Below are 20282 nucleotides of genomic sequence, written 5' to 3' on the forward strand. Positions count from 1 at the left end.
TGTAAGCAATTGTTTGCATCAGCCAATCAAATGTGCTTCAACAATAGCTCTGTCATTACACTAAAATGGATCCGTTAGTCCAGATTGGATCTGGGATCTCGCATATATTTCCCGCCAGCAATGAGTCGTTCAAAATTTTGAACCGTTGAGAAACGCACACACTTGTAAGAATTTTAACTATTGAGCATATCTCTCTTACTTACCTTCTTCGTCTCGCAGGGGGGGTCGCGCTTCTTTCGGCACATCACCATGTCATCTTCGGCACAACCACGACCCCGTTCACCTTCTCGTCCTATCGCTGTCATGTCTTCCCCCGCTCACATCACGCTCTCGTCTACCACATCTCTCGAACAACTCTTGCGTCTTGTTGCTACTCCATCTATCTCCTCGTCTGTCTCCCTCATTGTCCGGCAAACGCTCTCCCGCCGCGTTCGCATCATCCACCCATACCATCTCCCTCTTGCCCCCGTTGACGAATCCCTTGCATCTCGCGTCTCAGCTCTCGAAAATCAGGTCGCCGCCCTCTCTGCTCGCGTTCAAGCTGCTCGTGAAAACGGTCTCTCCTCTCTTCAAACATCCGTATCCCGCAGGGTAAAAGCTACATGTGCTCCCGCTTCACCCGACGTAACCCCCGTAGTTGTTGCCACGCCGCCTCACCAAAAACTTGCTGCTGATGCAGCCGGCAGCCATCATGCTGTCGTGAATCGCGTGCACGAGCTGGAGAAAGCTGCCAACAGCACGCGCAAACGCGCAGCTTCCGTACGGGAAGTTCTTCGCATTATTTCGAACAACGTCGATATTGATGACGATGTCAGTCAAACCATTGCCGACGATTGGACCCTCACTTTCGCGGATCTCGACAAAAACAGGCCACGGAAGAGATTCGCTGCAGCTAACTCTCCATTACGATCAGAAGGACGCCCGGAGGCGAGTCCAGTGCATATTGCTGGGGGAAGGACCAAGGTGTTTTTACCAATGAGTCCGCACGTCACCCCACGGAGCAAGATGAGAAAGAAGCTGTTGAGATCTACAAGACGAGAATTCCGACAACCTTCGTTTTCGTCGCCTCTTCCGCGGTGATCGGCCCGGTTGGCGCCTACAGGCTGTTTCACAGCTCCAACACCGTTCATTGATTCATACCTTTTTTTCGTCCTGACGCCTACCAGCGGGGCTTCTTTCAATGACGAATCACATTAGGACCTCTTCGGGTACTTCGAATTCCATTTTGATATGGTTTCTTTCAGCCCATCTGAGAAGAGCGCGCTCCAGCTGATCGCAGCAGTCCAGCCAGCCACCACCGAAGAGGCGACGATTCTCCGTCCGCTCGTTTGTACATGATTAAAACCTTTCGCTACTCTCCTTCCTCTGCACGTGTAGTCTGTCTTCCCAGTGTACATGCCCATCGCCATGATGGCAGATCAGTGACATCTGGGCTTATCAGGATGAATGAATCTAAGAAACCCCCCGTCTGGAGGTTGATTCTATCTCCAGAGCGGAAACGTGGAACCATCTTCTTCGTATGGCGTCGGATTTTGCCGGCGATGGCTCTTCGCTGCGCTGTTAAAAGTGATGATATCGTTCATCATGGAGCAAAGCGTTACACTTAAAGAAAAGCTCATGAGCTCCTCGGTCGCTCAGTAATGCAGAGATACTCATCTCAGCATTTTTGTCCCGCTTGTATGACGCAAGTAAAGCGGACTTGACGCCGGCTATCGCTGCAGAGCGTCATTTCCGGAATCTGCTCACACCTGAAGCTGGGGGAACGGGTCTTTTTTCGACAGGACCAAGTAGCCTACCTTGTGCGAGATGTAACCTTTGATATAGTTGCAATAGATCAAATTCGCAACAACACATTCAATTTCGTCCAAATCCATTTCCTTCTGACACATGAGCAGAGCGATTCGGATCTTGTCGAGTGGTATTTTGTTCTGGATTTCGGTCGCATCCGATATAGAGTTGCCCACTCTTCGGATAAGCGAACGGTAAACTAAAGGTCGCATTTTTTCCACAGCAAGCCACAAAGCTCTTGTGATGAAGAATTCTTCATACTGTTCAACAGCGTCATCGAACAGACGCAAGTTGCCTGTTCTTATGGCTTCTGATATCTTCATGTACCAATGCATATTGTATTTCCGCAGCATTTTCTCTGACGGAAGAAGTCCTGTCAAAATCTGGGCTGGTATAAGGTACAACAGCACATGCCGCAGGTTCTCAAACTGGTCTTGATGCATGTGAGAAAACGCATACGTGAGATCGACGGTCGCCTCGCGCACTCGATCATCGTAAAGGTGTAGCCTTCCAGAGAAGAACTTGTACGTCACGCGGTCTGAAATTGAGTAGTTTTCAAATGGTGGGAAATTTGGGGCGTTGACTGTTCGAGTGAGATTAGCGCATAGCCTTAGATTGTTTAGGCTGAAATACACTTTGAGCAGCTGATTGATGATAGCCAAAGTACCAGCTCGCTTTGATCCTTCTTCCATCGTGCGTCGGTCATTGTTGGTCGTCATAAACGCTCGCTTCAGGATTCGTTCAGACTTCTCCAGCATGCGCTTTTTCATTCTCTCTTTGAACAACTGTTTGTCCGCCTCTCCGGCAACGACTCGTAGGTCAGTGCACAGTGCGTGTAGAGCAGGAAGCACCCATGCGCTCTCTGACTGCACAACATTGATGAAAGCAGTGAGACATTCGGAGAGATGCTCACTGCAAGAAACCCAGTCGTTTGCAGTGAGAGCACCGCCTGCTGCAAAGCGTTTCTGGACGATATCTGGAATGACTTCCCATGCATCTGGCATCGGTGAAGGGACTGAACCTCCTTCAACTATGTAAATTTCCGTAGCATGTGCAGCTTCTAGAGACCTTATCCTTAGAAGTTCTCGAAGTTGAGTACCATCTTCGCGACGAATTGCGGACTCGATGTGCTGGTTGTACAACGACAAAGGGTCGCTCATGATGGTGCACGGGAACGTACTGGAAATTCTCCAAGACAGAACAGATGGACTTCTTGGGTATAATTGAGTCACGAGATGAGAGGAAAGATGGGATCTGGTGATATCGCGGAGTTTGACGCACTGCAAAAGTTGTACAGAGCAGAGAATGTGGACTGCGAGTACAAGTAATTCTTGTAAGGGCATCAGATGAAACTAATTGAAAAGATGACGTAAATCTTGGGATCAAAATTAATTTTATTCCGAAAAAAATCAACTCTCCCAACTCGGGTATCCAACTCCCAACTATCCAACTCCAACTTTGTGTCCAAAGTTGCAAATCCAACTGCAACTGCAACTATCCAACTGGTAGCCAACTACCAACTGTTCGAAGTAGATAGCGCAGATGTCCTGCAGACGTCCTGCGCATACCTTCGACCGTCACTCTTTATTCGTTCTGGCTTGTGCAGCGCCGGCACAGCACTGCTCTCTCACGTGCATGAGTGAACAATAGAAAGCACGGCTTTAGGCTGAAAAACGTACGATGGTAGAGGGGATCAACAGGGTCTTTCTGTTATTGCGAATGGATGCTCATCCTTTCAGGAACAGCCTCGCTATCTCCCCACGCAATGATGGATACAAATGTTGCGTTCCTATAAAACATTTTTGCACCAACAATAATATAGTGGCTCCTTTTACTCGGCGTTGTTACTCGGAAGCTCTTGTGACTCAAAAAAGTTTCTTCCTGGCCTACACGCCAGAATCTGGCGAATATTAGACTACAGAATACTTTGAATACTGGTTCTCAGATGGTCTTGATATAGCTGCAGCTTCTTCCAGTTTCTGTTTGATATCCCGTCGAGCAACTCTCACGGCACTTCGGCTTGGACCTTCGATAAGGAAATGCAGTTTTCTTTCTCCGGCGGGCGGATTACGACCTACTGCATAAAAGTTGCCTCGAGTAGTCACGACGCACCCCGTGAACTCCTCTACATCGTTCAAGGATCCCTTTCTTGTGACCTCCCATCGCGCATGTTGAGGGTAGTCGTTTATCTCTAGTTCTCCTGCAAACCGCGTTCCAGTCTCTTCTCCGTTGGATTGCTCGGCCCCGGCTGTACTGGAAGGCAAAGTGCCATGGCTGGTAGCACTTTCTCCTCCAATTTTAGCGCTAATTGCCGCTGCGACCGCTGCTGCAGCTGATACTGCTCCAGCCTGAGGTTTGTCGATCAACATATGAGTCGGGGAAGTAGACGGTACAACAGGAATAGAAGCGGATGCACCACTTAGCGAATTGACCTTCTTGTTCTGCATAGCAGCGATAGATAGCACCGTGGCTTTCGCCGTCGCAACTCGAGCACATCGTGCCTTCTCGTCAAGTTTCAGTCTGACTGCCTCCTTCTCAGCCCTCTTTACTGCCTCTGACAACATGATCGCAACCTGTGCCGGACTGAGCTCCCTGGCAACTTGCAGTGACTTCTGTTTTATGTCTCCAGTTGCCATGAGTGCATGCTCCCGACCGGTCGCCTTCGGTACTACAGTAATTTCAATAATTCCGTCATTCTCATCCGCATCCTCCTCACTTGGTGCGTCTGCTGCGCGCCGGTTGTCCTCCCCAGCATCCTCGTCTGCGACTTCATCCTCTATTCCATATTGCTTGGCTTGCATCTTTCTGATTGCAGTCTTCGCTGCGTCATACTCTTCGTTGTTGTCAAACGAAAAGCCCTTTCCACCATACCCAGAGCTGGCTTTATGTCTGACTATGCCAGCTTTGTGCTTTATGTCAAACGCGTCCGCTAACTTTCGCAATTTTTCGGGAACCGCAGCGGCCGCAGCTTCATCCGATGCACTTCGTGCAGCTTCCTTATCTCCGATAGGAGCTTCCTGTTCTGCAACAGCCCTTGCACTTAGTTCCAGTGCTTTCACAAGGTCTGGGGCAAATGACTCTTGCTCTTGCGTAATAAACGTATATGCAGTTCCAGATCTCCCAGCACGACCTGTTCGCCCAACGCGATGTACGTAGTCCTCGTAATGGCTTGGCACATCGTAGTTAACGACAAGGGTCAAGTTCTTGACATCAAGCCCCCGCGCTGCGACACTTGTAGCGACAAGCACTTTGATTACGCCGTTCTTGAAATCTACAATTGCAGAATCACGATCGGCCTGGTCCATGCCCCCATGCAGGGAGAGGCATTTATATCTTGCCTTCACTAGTTCTCGAAAAATGCGATCCGCGTTGTCTTGTCGATCGACAAATATAAGGGTGGAGCCGACCTCGTACCATTTCCCCAAGAGTTCAAGCAGGCGTAGGAATTTAGAGTTTTCACTTCGAACTTCTACATACTGATCAATCGTCGACGCAGCAACAGAATTCCCCCCCACCATAATCTCTAGAGGCTGCTGCAGAATCTTCCGCGCCAGCTTTTCCACCTGCGCCGGAAACGTGGCTGAAAACATCACAGTTTGTCTGTCCGGTCGGATGTTTTCCACAATGCGCGTAAGCTGCGGTTCGAAGCCCATATCGAACATGCGGTCTGCCTCATCCAGGACAACGAAAGTAACGCGGCGCAAGTTTGATATCCGCCCTGAGTTCATGGCCAGCAAGTCGATCATTCGCCCTGGTGTGCATATCACGATATCTGCGCCACGCTTTAGCTCCGCAATCTGATCCTTCACGCCGCTCCCTCCGTACGCGCAAACACTCTTCATTTGCACGGCCTTTGAAAACTTCTTCGCCTCTCCATAAATCTGGATAGCGAGCTCCCTGGTTGGCGCAATAACAACGGCAGCGGGCCCTTCGCCCGGGCCCGCGCGCGGTTGCAGCGCGATATGTCGTAGGACAGGCAAGAGGAAAGCCAGGGTCTTGCCCGAACCAGTTCTGGCAACGCCAATGACGTCCCTGCCGGACATGAGACACGGTATACCCTGGGCTTGAATGGGGGTGGGATGTTCATACCCTGCGCGCCGCAAGACGTCGAGCACGGCGGATGAGAGGCCGCTTTGCGAAAAGTCAGTGATTGGCTTCGGGCAGCGCTTTCCTCGGATGCGGATGTTACCGAGCTGGCGGCGGAGCTTAGCCACGTCGGCGTGGGAAAGCTTTGTGAGCTCGGGGACCTCGATGTAGAGGTCCTTTTGAAAGGGTGGGTAGTCAATTTTGGCATGGTTGACCTTTTCATAGACAGCGCGCTTCTGCGGGCGGGAGGCTGAAAGGGCATTCTTTCGTGTTACAGCGGCTGCGTCGCTGGAGTAGGCGTCCGAATCGCTGTGATCGGAATCTACACCTCGGGCGTGAGTTTTGGATGTTTTCGGGTGGTGAGAGGTTGCTGTTTCCATGGACTGGAAGAAATCGTCGAGTGGGTCTGGGCCGTTGTCAGCAGGTGCGAGGGAGGTCGTTGGGCGGAGAGGAGGATGTTCCTCAGGGGTTTCGGAAGGGCGGAACAGACGGCTAGATAGAGGTACGAAAGCCGAGGCTGAGTCAGCGGATGCATCGCTGTCAAAGGTGGTGTCGAAGGCCTTGGGGGCCGATAGGCGAGGCTTAGTGCGGCGGCGCTTGGCCGGGTTGGAGAGGGAAAGTGGTTGAGAAGGGGGATCAGAGGAGGGTTTTGGGGAAGAAAGTGCTACTGCGGGTGTTGGAGGAGGTTGAGGGGAGGAGAGAGGAGGGGTTTGATTCGGAATGGACGGTGACGAAGTGGGAGGGTCGTTGACCTTGTCTGGGGAAGCGTGCTGAGATGCATGAGTTGCGGGTTTGGAGGCGGCCGAAAAGCGAGAACGACGTTTTCGACGTGGCCTTGTGTTAGTGCTTTGTGTGTTCATATCTTCATGTGAACGGAGGAAGAGGGATGCGTGGAGGGGGGAGACGACGAAAGCGTTAATTGGAGTAAGACGTTGCGGTCGAAGGGGAAGACCAAAAGTCCAAGAAGAGGATGCGATTCGGCAATCGGGATGCACGGCGCGGGGTCGAGATCTGAATACACGTGTTATAAAGGCAGCCAATGAAAAGCGTTCCCGCTAATTGAGGTATTTTTGGCCTCTCAAACAGCTCGGCAAACGAACGGCTCTTGGGCACAGTTATTAGCTGTTGTGGTGGACGCCGGCCGTGCCGACCTCCCCCCCTCACTCAACTCCCTCTTGACCGACTCTAGCTCAATAACAAGTCGAGCTTCATCTTCCCAACTTCACCGCCATCCAAATGGCGATAACGAAGCAGCGCGCGGGCGCCGCACGACGCAACCGCCGCGGAGGAGGCCGGCGCCCCGGCGGCGGCCGCCGTCGCAGCGGCATGCGCACCGAGGTCGAGCAGCTCGACTACGAGATGGAGCTGCTCAAGGCGCAGCGCGAGGGCCGCGAGGAGGAGTTTAAGGTTGAGGAGCGCGCGAAGCTCCACGCCAAGAAGGCGCAGGAACTTGATGCGGAGATGGATGAGTACTTCAAGAAGAAGGATGAAGTCGCCGTAGCGAAGGAGGGAGACGGGAAGGCAGATCCTCAGGATGCCCAGGATGGCGAAAATGCGGACGATAAGAAGGCCGTGCCGAACGGAGACGCGGACCAGGCGGTATCGGCTCCCGTAAGCTAGATCTTTGTTGAGCTGCCCATGTTTTTTCACTCCTAACCTTGGCGAGGGGCTTTAATCGTTTTTGAGGTTGCTGGATGCGCTGCTTTATGTGTATTGTATCAAGTGTAAATAAATATTACATCCGACTGTAGTTGTCGCTAGCCATCTCTACGTTGGCGGCCTGCTGTTGCGTCAACCGTCTGAAACAGGCGGAAGCATGTTGCTTCATAAAATAAAGTTGTGTTATCAGTTAAGCTGTCAACTCAACAATTCGTTTGGATAAAAATTAGCAATCCTTTTCATTAGAAAAGGAACGCGGGAACTTTTCCTCTTCGATTCATCCTACAGAGCAGCATCGTACCAGTGTCGAAATTCTACAGGGAACTTCACCCTAAGATTTCGCAAAAATGTCTCGATATCTTCGCCATTTGCCTTTTCCCTTATTAGCGCAATAATCTTTTCAGTAGACGCCTTCGCTTCTTTGAGGCATGCCTGCAGTTGCTCATCGGATTGAAGGGGCCCAGTCCCTTCTTTGATTTCTGTCTGAATTCTCAAAATTTCGCGGAAGAGAGCCAAAAACTGGCGAATGCCTTCCTGACCTTCGAACACTTGCTTGATTTGTACCGAGAAAGCAACTTCCCGTCTCTTCCTTCTTCCCATGCCCTCAGTGCTTTGTCCAGATGCTGCTGTTCGAAGCCGTTTTTCCCTGCGAATAAGCGGCGAAGGCTTCCCTCGACCTTCTTCATCTTCAATTCGTTTTGCTCGAGCAGCGAGAAACTCCGAGCTTCTACTTGATTCTTGCGTTGCTCGCTTATTGGGCCTGGGCCTCTTGTCATTTCCTCCAAATCCACTATCCTTCAGGCCCCCACGTGCTCTGTCTCCACTAAAGTCTAAGATCCTAAATTTTGGGGTATCTTTTGCACGAGGGTGCACTTCTATCTTCTCCTTCCGTTTTCCGTTCCGTGTTGCCAGTTCATCTGACAGCGAAAAAATCTGTTTTAGAAACTGCTCCTCCGACTTTGGCGGTGGCAGAATCCTACTGATAGCCTCCTGCGCCACTACAACAGCGTCTGTGTTTTCTTCTGGTCGCTTGTCTGCACCAGATTCCTTCTTTTTTCTTCTTGCTTCTAGTCTTCTTGCCTCCCCATCTTTCGCGAACGAGGATTTGACGGCGTTCGAAAAAAAAGACCCCAACGACTGCTCTGCGTCTCCAAAGCTTGGGCAGATTGTTAAGCTCGGACGAATCCACTTGGACACCTGCTTCTGTACATTCTTTGACTGGTATCGCTCATCGCACAAAATAATCGCACCATAGTCGTATTTGTGCCTTATCGCTCTTCCAACGGCCTGATTGACAGCCCTCAAAGCTTGTCCAGTGTACCACTCTGACCCTGTGAATATGGTTTTGGACTCATTGGACCTGCGGTTTCCATTCTTTTCTCGAACAGCCTTAGCCTCCTCGTCAGATATCTCCCTTTTTAGTATAACTTTGGGATCCATGGCGGCCGGAAAGGGAAGCCCGGTAATCACAACTGCACGCCCGTACTCATCACTGAAATCAATACCCTCTGAGACTTTTCCTCGACAGACAGCCAGAAGAATGGATCCGACGCGTGCGTCAACATTTGTTCTGTGCGCGAGAATCGCCGCGGAACACTTCGCTGCGTCTCGTTCCTCTGCAACAATTTGCTTGTGGCGGAGAAGGTGCTCCCATACGGAGGGTCTGGCGCCGTCCAAGCCAGGGCCGAGACGCTTCCAAGCTTCAATACATGAATGCAAAGAGCCGTATGACGGAAAGAACGCCAGTAGTCCATCAGGAACGAGCGACGCTATTTTTATCATGGTGCGACCCAGCTCAACATGAGCCGCATCCCCACGCGCGTAAAACGCAGAAGTCAACCTGCCTCCTTTTTGTCCTTCATGATCAGGCCCCGTTTTTATCACCCCCGCCCATATCTGTGGTTTGGTCACAACATGGGGATTCTCCAGCCGAATTGGGAAGTGTACACCCAACTCCGAGGCGAAGGATTCCATTGGCGACAGTGTTCCACTAGTCAACAGCATGCTACGCATCTTTAAACTCTGAAGGTTTCGCATCGTGACCGCCGGTTTAAAACACCAATATGAAACCGTTCTGCCAGGTTTGGAACGGTTTTGCTGTACTACAGTGCGGCAGCTACGCTCGTAACCGGACGCGGCGCTCTCAAACAAAACGCGAATTGCGGTTTGCACGATCTTGATGGTATTGCTACCAGCTGACAGAATAGGTGCTTGGGAGGCCAAAAGTCCCCGGCCGGAACTGGATTCGGGTTTTGATACCTCGGCCTGGATGCCCATCGCTCTGTCTAGCAATTCGAGAAACATCTCATACGTTTCCGCGGTCAAGGCGCCTGAGCTTTCGAACTGCTTCCTCAACTCTGAAGCAGGGAAAACGCGGAAGGAGATATCGGACCCTTCCCCCCGATCAAACTGGACGCCGTTGATAAAGGCCTCGACATCATTCAAAATCGAGCGCATCAACCGAATCTCTTGGAACTCGCAATTCTCCGAGCCTATAACCTTATCCAGCCCCTTCTCGGTGGTCGCCATCTCCTCGAGTGCCGGGATCGAAATACCGCCGGGACGAATCGAGTACTCGATAAGCTGAGAAAGCTCGCTGAGACATGCCACACGCACCGATTCTGGCAAGTCAAAGCTCATAGCATCCGCACATACAGCCTCAAGGTTGTGCGCTTCATCGATGATGAGGATATCATTAACCCAATCAATGCCGAGCGACTGACGGGCGGAACGGTCAAGCAGGTAATTGTACGGCAAAAACAGTATCTCGCACGAGTCGGTTTTCGCCGCTGCGCGGGACAAGAACCACGGGCACGCGCCTTCGGAAATGCCAAACGCGCGGACGTCCTCGATGTCCATGGGCGGTTGACTGTGCAGCTTGTCGATGAGCTCCGGGGCGCGGTTCTCATGCGGTCGGTTACTAGCGACAGGGAGGTGGAACCTGCACTGTCGTTTCGCCGGGGCGGTGATGCGGCGGCACTTGGCGTTGAGACGTGAGCCCGAGAAAGTTGAGGCGATGTCGTGCACGCAGAGCTGGTCGCGGCTCGCGAGCAGGGACATGCCGGGCTTGTACACGGTCTTCTTGAGCTCCGCGACAGCCTGCGCAAGCTGCGAGTGCGTGCGCGAGCAGAAGATGATGCGGGGGGTCGAGAGCTGCGGCGCCAGGTCGGGGCGGATGAGGGCGGCGAGGGAGGAGGCGGGGCCGGCGGGCGGGGCGAGGCCCGCGTTCTGGAGGAGCGGGGCCGGGGCGGGGGTCTCGGGGCGCGTGTGCGCGTGGGCTTGCAGCGCCGCGACGTAGGTGCGGCGCCAGGCCAGCGTCGCGCACAGCAGACATAGGGTCTTGCCCGTGCCCGTGGGCGACTCGAGGAGCGCGTTGTCGCCGTTTCGGAGGGCGTCGATTACGCGGTGCATGTAGCGCAGCTGGACGGGGTAGGGCGGGTACGGGAAGTCGACTTGGGTTTTGTTGATCGTGAGGAAGACCATCGTCGGGGGATGGCGGGTGGTTTGGGGATTAGGATTTGGGGAGGGGGCGGCCTTGGATGCATCGGGTCTGCTTTTGGAGGGAAAATTTGAGTCGTACTCGATGGGAGGATACGAGGCATGCAATTAAGGTGAACGATAAGTAGTTGGAAAGTGTGGTGGTGAAAGGTGGACTGGTGCACAGAATAGTTTTTTCGAAAGTTTTACAATAAAATCTGTTGCGCTTTGAAATTGCTTCAGCTGAAACTAACGTAATTACAAGGGCCAATATAATTACAGTAGCCGGACTCGAGCTGTTCAAGGGAATGCGATTGGAAGATGTCTTCTGTCGAGTCATTGACGCCAATGCCGAGGGTGCTTGCCAGCAACCTCACCCCGACCAAGGTCAACGTGATAATTGGTCCTAACGCCAGCCCCCCCCCCCCCCCCCTGCCCTTCCCTCTTTCTTCCCCTTCAGCTTCCCCTCGGCTTCCCCTTCGGCTTGCCCTTCAGCTTCCCCTTCAGCTTCCCCTTCAGCTTCCCCTTCAGCTTCCCCTTCCTCCTCCCGGCTTCCGCCCACCCACCCCGTATCCTTCATGATCTGCAGCACGCTTACTATCACTCACCTGCCGTGACCGCTCCGCCGCTCCTCACGCCTCCCAGCCCCCCACCCGGCTCCGCCATGGAGCTGGAGTCATCACAGTCGTACGCCAACTTCCGCGCCTGGTGCCCGCGCAAGCAGGTGAGCATCGGCGTCAACCACCCTGTCGATTGGAGCTACTACGACTGGGGCCCACGGAGCTACCCGGAGCCTATCGTGTGCCTACACTCAGTCCTAGGCTCTGCCGAGTGCTTCTTTCAGCAGATAATCTCCATCGCCCCGCGCGGCTACCGCGTAATCTCGGTACAGATTCCCGCCTACTGGACCGTCTCCGAGTTTTGCGACGCCTTCCACAACTTTGTGGACACCATCCCGCACAGGAGGCTCCACTTTTACGGCGCGGGCCTCGGCGGCTTCCTGGCCATGCACTACACCGTCCGCAAACCGGAGCGCGTCGCCTCTCTCATGCTCACCCACTCATTTCTTGACACGGAAGCTCTCAAATTCGGCCTTCCGTACTCGGCAGCCATGCTCCGCTGGCTCCCAGACTTCCTCGTCCGCTCCTCGTATCGCACCATTATGCCCAAGGGCCGCGTGTCTATCGAATTGGCCAACGCCGCCGAGCTGGCCATCGGCCACACCATGAAGCGATCCCGCGATGAGCTTGCGTCCCGCCTCGCCCTCGCCATGGCCCATTCCTCCGTAGTCAGCCGCCTGCACATCCCGCAGACAGCCATCACCATCATCGACACTCTGGATCGCTCCGCCCCGGCCGTCGAACTTACCCAGCAGACGACGGGCTACCTGCCCGATGCCCGACGTGCGTTTCTCAAGAGTGGCGGCGAATTTCCGTACATCGCCGTCCCGGATGAGGTTAATGTTCACCTTGTCGTTCACTTGCGGCGCCATGCGAAGTCGCCAGTCGTCGATCTGCCAGTGCCGGTCCCGGCGAAACCTAAAGAGCTGCCTTTGTCAACGCGGCGGCGGCGCGAGATGGAGGAGGCCCAGAGAAGGGCGAGGGATGCGCAGGCGAAGGAAGAGAATGCCAAAAAGGCCCCACCAGTTGCAAAGCGTCCGAGGAAAACAAAGGAAGAACTTCTGGAAGAGGCAAATGCAATTGTTGACGCAGAGGAAGAGCAGGACATAGATAAGTTCTCCGAGGAGATTGGCCGTTTACGAGAGTTTTTGCCTGAGCGAGGAGAGGCATATCTTGCTGCTGTGCTAAACGAGTGCGAAGGAAGTCTTGACGTGGCCATCTCAAAAGCTCTAGACGAGCAATATGAAGGTTCGTTCTATGATGATGCTAGGTTGCAAGCTGTGGAGAACGTGCTTGGTGGCCTGGAACAAGCGGAAGAAGACAGGTACGCGAACGAGCCCTCTGAAGGCAACAGTCGACTTGCGGAAGACGAGGACCAGGTGGATGCCGTCGATGAGAGCCCTCTCGCAGGCGCCAACCCCACCTGCGGCACGGAGGAGCGCGCCGATAGTATCCTCGCCAAATATAGACAACGGGGTGCCATTCCACAGGACCCGCTAGCAGAGACTTTCACCCCGTCAAGCAATGTGCAGGTCGAAGAAGGTGAAGAAGTCGGGGTTCATCTTTTAAATGAAGATGAGACCAGCGAAGAGGCTGTTAACATGGCAATGACGCCTCCAGACTCTAGTTTGGCCCCCTCCAACACAACTTCTCCGCTTTCACAGAAAAGCGATCAGCTGTTAGGTCTAAATGCGAATAGCCCTACGAATTCCACAGTATCGGTCGTTTATACAAGGACAGGAGGATTTCGCGCAAGCGCGGAGAGACCGGACGTGTCGAATGCCGTTAATGCGAAGTTGACCGGCCACTTCTCAGCGGAAAAGCTAGACCGGAAAACGACGAGACGGAAATCGTTTCCTGAAGGCGGAGATTTTGTGGACGAGTACATCTTGTCCGAGAAGGTGGGGATGCGGTCCAGCGGGGCGCTCATCGGCAGAGGTCCAGCACCTTACAATAACCAATCGTTTATCAGTAACGTAGGCTCGGGAGAGTCGTGGATGAAGCCAAGCAAGATTGCCGAGGAGGGCGACGAGGAGCACGAGGCTTTGCTCAATACTGGGGCAAGTCTTCTGGAGGGGGAAGGGAACCCGTTCGACTTGTCCAGAGATGATTCGGGGTATAGCGGGGAGCATCGGTCGCGGGATGGGAGTGCGACACAGTCGCGAAGCAGTACACCGCCATTCTTGTCCAACCATGGGATGGCGGCGGCGCAGGACAGCGGGTTTGTGGCGGCTGAAGGCGAGATTGTTGTTCACACAGAGTCAGGCGACACGGAGAATTTTTCGGAAGAAATGCCAGATGAATGGGAGCGATTCCGCGGGCGAGAAAGCCACGATGCGACGAAGGGTGAGGGTGTGGCAACAAGCAAAGCGAAGGTGAGCGAAGAAAGTGTAGGGCGCAAACTTGAGAAGGAGTTTGACCTCGACGCAGCGGGAACGGAAGGCCAGGAGTCTGCCCGGTTGCGAGAGTGGGCGATGTCTGCGCAGGCGGCGTCGCAGAATGTACACCGATAAGTTAAAAGTATATATTGTAGCAAGCAAAGTATAAACATACATATAGTACTGTACCAAGGGTAGTGTGCGTGTGGAAGGGCGGCACACACGAACACGGGCATAACAAGACGAAAAAGGGAGAGTCATTGCGGCATGATGGTGTGCGGGTCCTCTGCTAGCCCCAGCGAAAACCTGCGGCGAAAGTCCCTGCTGACGGCGAGCAGGTGATGCCCAGTGGCGTAGTGCACCCTCTTATCCAGGTCTGTGGCCGCCCTCTCCGTAAATGGGGGGATATCCGAGTACAGAAAGCCGGTCTCCAGGACCAACTCTCCCCCCTTTACCTCCGGCGACAGGGAGCGAAGCGCGGCCTCCTCCACGACGGGGACGAAGGCCACGACCGGCCTGCACAGCATGGCCCTGAAGCAGCGTTTGCACACGGGAAACAGGGCGAGGCTGGCGGCCTTGACGTGCGGCTGCAGCAGGAGCGCGAGACTGGAGGAGCCGGCGTACATGAACGGGGCGACGTCGGGCGCTGGGCACAGGTGACAGCGCTCGCGGCGCAGCGCCAGATACAGCTCGCCCCACGAGCGGCGGTCCGGGCGCGCGCGCAGCCCGAAGCGGCGCGCCACCAGCGCGCGCAGACAAGGCTCGAGAGGCGAGCAAGGCGAGAAGAACGACGCCCACGTCGGGCTCACCAGAGGCACGTGGCGCAGGTCGTCCGGGCGGAGACGGTCGATTATCAGCGCGGACACGTCCGGCGGCAGCGAGGACAACAGGTCCGGGCGGGGGGCGTGCGGGCGCTTGGAGGGCGGGCGTGAGTGGCGCGCTTTAGCTATGACGCGCTTCGCTTGCATAGTGGCGGGGGATGGGGGAGCGGGACGGGGGAGCGGGATGGAAGAGCGGGACGGGGGAGCGGGATGGAAGAGCGGGATAGGGGAGAAGCTTGACAGGGATGGCGCGCATACATGTATGTGCGGTTTGAAATGGGCGAGGTAAGGGCGGAGTAGCGGACAGATGACGTGGTGGCATTGGGCATGAGCTGAATTTAGATTCGTGTGCACGTGTATTCGTGTGCACGTGTGCACGTGTGATTTCGAACTAGATCGTGACAGGCTGTCTGTAATCCGAGTACTGTAAGCACTGAAAGATTTACCGTTGTACACATGTTCACTCGTTCCACAACCAGCAAGGCTTCCGAAAAGCAAAACCGTCCGAGCGGTAAGCGATGGAACTGCGGGAGATGGAACTGCGGGAACGGCACCTTGCTCCTTCACCCGCCATTCGCATTTTCTCCTTGCGGGAACGGAAATGGAGCCCAGCGCCAGCTCCGCCCCGCCCGCCCCGCCCGCCCCGCCCGCCCCGCCCGCCGCCCCGCCCGCCGCCCCGACCCCGCAACCGCCACCGCAGCCGTCCGCCGCCATGCAGGTCGACACCGCGCCGGACGACCTGGCGCGCGCCGTACACTTCGCCCGCCAGGAGCTCGGCGCCGTCATCACCGCCCTCATGCGGGTCTTCCTCGCCGTCGAGGTGCGTCCCACGTCCGCGCCATCCACCGTCCGTCGCATATCGCGCGCCGCAACGCACTAACTGACTCTTCCCGCGCGCGTGAACAACGACGACCAAAACCAAAACGTAGGCCAACGGTGGGCCGCCGCTGGAGAGGCTCGCGTCAGTGCAGGGGCTGTCCGAGGCGCAGAAGAAGGAGCGCGCAGAGGCGCTGCTGAAGCGCTCGGAGAGCGTGACGCCGCGCAAGCTGGCGGCGCTGGGCGTGGCCATGCCCAGCTTCGACGGGCTGCGGAAGGCCGTCAGCGCGGCCGCCGAGCTCAACGCGAAGAGGATGGAGGAGGCGAAGCAGATGGAAAGCCAGGTGTCGGAGGAGGAGAAGCAGGCGCTCGTCGAAAAGAGGGCGCAGCTGGTGGAACAGGTCGCGGCGAAGAATAAGAAGGTCAAGATCCTCATCGATCATCTGAGAGAGCTGCATCGTGATATTGTCGCGCTGCTTGCTCCGTACAAGAAGCAGCATGCTTCGCAGCCCCGGAAGGCTTAGATGGGAGTTGACGTTTTAGTTTCAAGGGGACGCCGTCGGGAATGCGATGTCTTTCGTCGCTCTTATTGTACATACATATGTCGCCCCTTCCAAGCCTTAAAAGTTGTGCAACCACTTCGCTTTGGAGCTTAGCTCGATTCCTCTAATGACTGCAGCTCAGAAAATGCTGTTTTCGACGGATTTGCGTTTTTTGTTTAATTCAGCGCCGCCGCCCTCAACAAACCACATTTTGATCCCTACCTCATTTTTACGAATCTCACGCTCCTCCCCGCCCCCGATCATTCAAAGCCTGGCAACGTCCAGGCCACCCGCCATCACCACCCACCGAGTATCCCACTCACCCGGTGATGCGGATAGCCGCCGCCCTCATCAACCTTCGCCCATACCTATTCACCCGCACTCTCCCCAGCCAATTTCATCCGCGAGCCCCCTTTCACCGCACCCCGTCCCGCCGCTTCGTGTCCACCATGCACTCCTACGTCGAGGTCATCGGCCCGGGCACGCCGGACGCGTCCTCTAGTCTGCACCTCTTTTTCGACGAGGGCCGCTATCTCTTCGAATGCGGCGACGGCACTCAGCGTCTCTGCACAGAGTACGGCATCAAGCTCGGTCGTCTGCGCAGCATTTTCCTCACCTCCCTTGCCGCCCCCTCCATCGGCGGCCTGCTCGGCCTCAACCTCACCCTAGCAGACGCTGGGAAGGAGTCCGTTTCCATCACTGCGCCGAAAGGACTTGCCTCCATCTTCAAGGCCGCCCGCTCCTTCTACTACCGCCCCTCGTTGCAATCCACCTTGCATGAAGTCGACTTGGAAGCTTCAGTCGAACCCCTCCCCGTCTTGGTCTTGGAGGATGAGAACGTCAATATCACTGCCATCCCTGTGCGCAGTCGCAGGGATATCGAAATTGACACGGCCTTCGGGGCACATTTCGATGCCCTGGCATATGTTTGCCGCCTGCACGACCTTCGTGGGAAGTTCAATCCTGCCCGCGCGATGGAACTCGGTGTGAAGAAAGGACGCTTATTCGGGCAATTGCAAAGGGGCGTGCCGGTCACTACGGACAATGGTGTGACGGTCACCCCGGAGCAAGTGATGTCAAAGAGCACGCCAGGTCCCATGTTCTTGGTCATCCCCTGCCCAACTGTCAATCACATCCAAGCCATCACCAAGTCAAAGGCTCTCAACCCGGTGGAGCTGGGCATCCTCTCGGCGGATGCCTCGTCCAACCTGATGAGGCGCTGCGTGGTCGCCCACCTCGCCCCAAAGCATGTGCTAGAAAATACCGCGTATAGAGAATGGTGCGACTCGTTCGGTGCAGATGTCAGCCACATTCCTCTTCACCCGTCAGTCAGCTCGCCACGGACGGTTTTTAGTACCCACGCTACAGATGCGGCATTGTTGCATTTCACCGTTGATAAAGATCTGTTCCCCCTCCCATCAGATGCGCTCGATGCGAGTTCTCTGGTCTCGGTAAGCGAAGCGCGCTCTTCGCGAAGCAATCCAGAATCTGCCATGCCATTGTCTATGTGCAAACCAGCGCAACCGGAAGGCTTCAGAACGGATGAGGGCTTCCCTTCGTTTTGCCTCAACCGAACTGGAACTTGGCTGGAAGGAGATTGTAAGATGAAGTTTGTTTTGTCACCAAGTGCCAATGCAGGTCCGGACATGGGAGCAGTGCGACCGCGATTCATAGAGAGGATAGCGGGGCAGCCGAAACATCCCTGGCGGGAAGCTGCCCTCAAAAAGCATGCAGAGGAGCCAGTGGGGAAAGGAAGGCAAACGCCGCCGTCGATCTCGTCGCTATCACCAGGCACAGCGGCCGTGCGCTTTTTCGGGACTGGAGCAGCTATCCCTGGGAAGCACAGGAACGTTTCTTCATTGATGATTGACATGTTCGAGCGAGGGAGCGTAATGATGGACTGTGGAGAAGGAACATGGGGTCAAATGGTGAGAATGTTTGGGCAGGAAAGGGCAAGACGGGTGTTGTGTGGTCTAAAAGTTGTTTTCATCTCACACATGCATGCGGACCACCACCTCGGCCTTTTGACCCTTTTACATGAACGAGCAATCGCTCTTCGAGAGCAGTCGGTTTACGGGCGGGGGCCTCAGCTTGTCGTCGTTGGACCGCATTATTTGGCATCCTGGCTGGAGGCCTTCCAGGCGGCAGCGAGAGTACCGCTTCGCGACACTCTGGCACCTTTGAAACGTAGCTTCAAGTTTTTCGACGCCAAGGCGCTGACGGATCCACAAGCGCCCGAAGCAAAGTTCTTCCCCGACGCTTTTGGACTAGAAGTAGGTTGCGTCAGTGTGATCCATTGCCCACTGTCGTATGGTATTATGTTGAGGGATTGCGTGAGTGGGTGGAAGGTTGTTTATTCTGGTGATACGCGCCCATGTCCAGCCTTGGGGGAAATTGGGAAAGGGGCGACTCTCGCCATTCACGAAGCAACTCTAAGCGACGATATGCAGGACGAAGCAAGGGACAAGTTGCACTGTACAACGAGCGAGGCTTTAGATGTTTGTGTGAATGATATGGGAGCGTGGCGAACGATCCTGACGCATTTTTCTCAGAGGTATCCAAGAATTCCTAAACTGGATGATGCAACAGTGGCGCGATTGGACCAGGACAGGGCTGCATTTGCATTTGACCTTATGAGTGTGGACTTTACGAGATTGGAGGAAATTCCTGAAGTAGTCCCTGCCATGCTGGACCTCTTCCCGGACGGGAATGGCGTTGAGGCAAGTGATATAGACGAAGCTAGGGCGAGGATGCACAAGGCGTGTGAGAGTGTTTAACATTTTAACTTGGAATGAGGATGAAGGGAACAGCCACATACTTTTTTTTGACGATCACGTCTACCCTTCGAAGGGTACATGCATCTATAAAAAATATACTGTAAAAGTCAGGTGTGAGATAGGCGCCCCAATGTTCAGCGAATGCAAGTCGATGACTTTTGCTTCAAAAAGATCAAGCCCCACTCTATTGTTCTATTTGTTAAATAATCGCTGTACTCTGCAAGAGCCAAACAGTGTTTTTCAGAGGATCATGACACAACTCTGTTGTCTACGTCAACTTGAAGAAGAAGAAGAAGAAGAAGAAGTTACAAACATTGATCTTGGTTAAGTGCGGGGTAGTCGCAAGAGCCCATTTGCGAGATGGTCTGGGAACTTGAGAATAGTTTCTATTCTTTATACGAGGAGGTGCTATGGTTGGCGCAGTAATGTAGATGGGGCGATGACGTAGAAGGTGGTCACGTATACACTGTCCCACACTAGTGAAAGAGAGCGTACCCGCTCCTGCCAAGGGTTGTCAAAAGGATGACTAGGATGACTAGGATGACTCGGATGACTCAAGGCCATTGACACTGGGAATGACGACGCACAGGGAGCTTCTGTTTTGATGGCAATGAGCAAAAGAGTGAAGAAAGATCGGGAGTAGAGTAGCCACTGGTCTGAAAGGGCAGAAAGGGCAGTGCCATGGGTGTATACAGATTAGCAGACAGGGGCAGACACAGTGAAATGAGAGAAGGGGATATTTGTTCCCATGGGGCGCTAGCGCGATTCGTGGGGCCTATTAGACTGCAGCGGCGCGCAAGGTCGTACACCCCCAAGCACAGAGCAGTGAAGTGAGGAGGTTGGAACTCGGTGATGGTTAGGTTACTGTAGAGAACAAGTTGACAAAGGGTTCGCTGCGTCCGGCATGAAGGCGGGTGGTCTGGAGCGAGATTCGGAGCGAGATATGTCGAAAAAGCGGGTGTCGGTCGGTGTGTGGAGCAAATGGAGCGCAGCATCTTCGCGACACACACCGAACGGCAGACGCTGATGCGGCGCGTGATGCGGCGTGGTTTCATTCCGCAAAGCGGCGGAAATGCGAAGATCCGTGACGGCGGCGTTCACCGGGGCGGCGGCGAAGGCGCTGGCGGGGCGCGAGACTGGCGAGGGTGGACCGGGCGGGCGTGCGTCAAGGGCGGAGGGGGGCGTATGTGAAGCGCGGCGGTACCAAGGGTACAGTATATACAGTACCAGGGTACTGGCGTGTACGAGCGGGGGGGGGGGGGGGGGGGGGGGGGTGTTACAGACAGGGCCCCCCCAATCCCATTTCCCGGAGAGGGGG

The 20282-nt window shown here is 54.8% G+C and overlaps 8 protein-coding genes; 5 read left to right on the forward strand and 3 right to left on the reverse strand.

Moving 5' to 3' along the window:
- The first annotated feature begins 30 nt into the window (after positions 1-30).
- On the forward strand, positions 31-1641 carry CHC_T00005532001 (hypothetical protein). The gene is made up of 3 exons (XM_005716636.1): positions 31-51; positions 220-1076; positions 1494-1641. The coding sequence occupies exons 1-3, from the start codon at positions 31-33 to the stop codon at positions 1639-1641; spliced, it is 1026 nt and encodes a 341-aa protein (XP_005716693.1).
- A 101-nt stretch (positions 1642-1742) lies between these two features.
- CHC_T00005533001 (hypothetical protein) lies at positions 1743-3131 on the reverse strand. The gene has a single exon (XM_005716637.1). It carries the CDS (start codon positions 3129-3131, stop codon positions 1743-1745), a length of 1389 nt encoding a protein of 462 aa, XP_005716694.1.
- Positions 3132-3698: 567 nt separating this feature from the next.
- On the reverse strand, positions 3699-6734 carry CHC_T00010215001 (probable ATP-dependent RNA helicase DDX46-like). The gene has a single exon (XM_005716638.1). The coding sequence runs from the start codon at positions 6732-6734 to the stop codon at positions 3699-3701; it is 3036 nt and encodes a 1011-aa protein (XP_005716695.1).
- An 834-nt stretch (positions 6735-7568) lies between these two features.
- CHC_T00005536001 (hypothetical protein) lies at positions 7569-7710 on the forward strand. XM_005716639.1 is given in 2 exon segments: positions 7569-7625; positions 7626-7710. The coding sequence occupies 1 exon segment, from the start codon at positions 7569-7571 to the stop codon at positions 7623-7625; it is 57 nt and encodes an 18-aa protein (XP_005716696.1). The 3' UTR covers positions 7626-7710.
- A 105-nt stretch (positions 7711-7815) lies between these two features.
- Positions 7816-11016, reverse strand: CHC_T00005537001 (hypothetical protein). The gene is made up of 4 exons (XM_005716640.1): positions 10828-11016; positions 10098-10761; positions 8920-10001; positions 7816-8856 (listed from the first exon to the last, which is right to left on the reverse strand). The coding sequence occupies exons 1-4, from the start codon at positions 11014-11016 to the stop codon at positions 7816-7818; spliced, it is 2976 nt and encodes a 991-aa protein (XP_005716697.1).
- Positions 11017-11674: 658 nt separating this feature from the next.
- On the forward strand, positions 11675-14194 carry CHC_T00005538001 (hypothetical protein). XM_005716641.1 is given in 2 exon segments: positions 11675-14143; positions 14144-14194. 1 exon segment carries the CDS (start codon positions 11675-11677, stop codon positions 14141-14143), a length of 2469 nt encoding a protein of 822 aa, XP_005716698.1. The 3' UTR covers positions 14144-14194.
- A 1236-nt stretch (positions 14195-15430) lies between these two features.
- CHC_T00005539001 (hypothetical protein) lies at positions 15431-16252 on the forward strand. XM_005716642.1 is given in 3 exon segments: positions 15431-15649; positions 15759-16169; positions 16170-16252. The coding sequence occupies 2 exon segments, from the start codon at positions 15431-15433 to the stop codon at positions 16167-16169; spliced, it is 630 nt and encodes a 209-aa protein (XP_005716699.1). The 3' UTR covers positions 16170-16252.
- Positions 16253-16636: 384 nt separating this feature from the next.
- On the forward strand, positions 16637-18964 carry CHC_T00005540001 (hypothetical protein). Its single transcript, XM_005716643.1, has one exon. The coding sequence runs from the start codon at positions 16637-16639 to the stop codon at positions 18962-18964; it is 2328 nt and encodes a 775-aa protein (XP_005716700.1).
- Positions 18965-20282: the final 1318 nt, after the last annotated feature.

This window comes from Chondrus crispus, genomic scaffold, assembly GCF_000350225.1.
Source record: "Chondrus crispus Stackhouse genomic scaffold, scaffold_3, whole genome shotgun sequence".
Lineage (NCBI taxonomy): Eukaryota > Rhodophyta > Florideophyceae > Gigartinales > Gigartinaceae > Chondrus > Chondrus crispus.

What these genes read in the sequence shown, in the direction of transcription:
- CHC_T00005532001 (XM_005716636.1), top strand. Translation starts at nt 31, where the DNA reads ATGTGCTTCAACAATAGCTCT. An exon ending in TGTGCTTCAACAATAGCTCT is followed by an intron (nt 52 to 219) that starts GTCATTACACTA and finishes TTCGTCTCGCAG; the next exon opens with GGGGGGTCGCGCTTCTTTCG. An exon ending in TTTTCGTCGCCTCTTCCGCG is followed by an intron (nt 1,077 to 1,493) that starts GTGATCGGCCCG and finishes CTATCTCCAGAG; the next exon opens with CGGAAACGTGGAACCATCTT.
- CHC_T00005533001 (XM_005716637.1), bottom strand. Translation starts at nt 3,131, where the DNA reads ATGCCCTTACAAGAATTACTTGTACTCGCAGTCCACATTCTCTGCTCT.
- CHC_T00010215001 (XM_005716638.1), bottom strand. Translation starts at nt 6,734, where the DNA reads ATGAACACACAAAGCACTAACACAAGGCCACGTCGAAAACGTCGTTCT.
- CHC_T00005537001 (XM_005716640.1), bottom strand. Translation starts at nt 11,016, where the DNA reads ATGGTCTTCCTCACGATCAACAAAACCCAAGTCGACTTCCCGTACCCG. An exon ending in GCTTATCGAGTACTCGATTC is followed by an intron (nt 10,002 to 10,097) that starts GTCCCGGCGGTA and finishes GCGAGTTCCAAG; the next exon opens with AGATTCGGTTGATGCGCTCG. An exon ending in CTGACGAGGAGGCTAAGGCT is followed by an intron (nt 8,857 to 8,919) that starts GTTCGAGAAAAG and finishes ACAGGGTCAGAG; the next exon opens with TGGTACACTGGACAAGCTTT.
- CHC_T00005538001 (XM_005716641.1), top strand. Translation starts at nt 11,675, where the DNA reads ATGGAGCTGGAGTCATCACAGTCGTACGCCAACTTCCGCGCCTGGTGC.
- CHC_T00005539001 (XM_005716642.1), top strand. Translation starts at nt 15,431, where the DNA reads ATGGAGCCCAGCGCCAGCTCCGCCCCGCCCGCCCCGCCCGCCCCGCCC. An exon ending in GGGTCTTCCTCGCCGTCGAG is followed by an intron (nt 15,650 to 15,758) that starts GTGCGTCCCACG and finishes ACCAAAACGTAG; the next exon opens with GCCAACGGTGGGCCGCCGCT.
- CHC_T00005540001 (XM_005716643.1), top strand. Translation starts at nt 16,637, where the DNA reads ATGCACTCCTACGTCGAGGTCATCGGCCCGGGCACGCCGGACGCGTCC.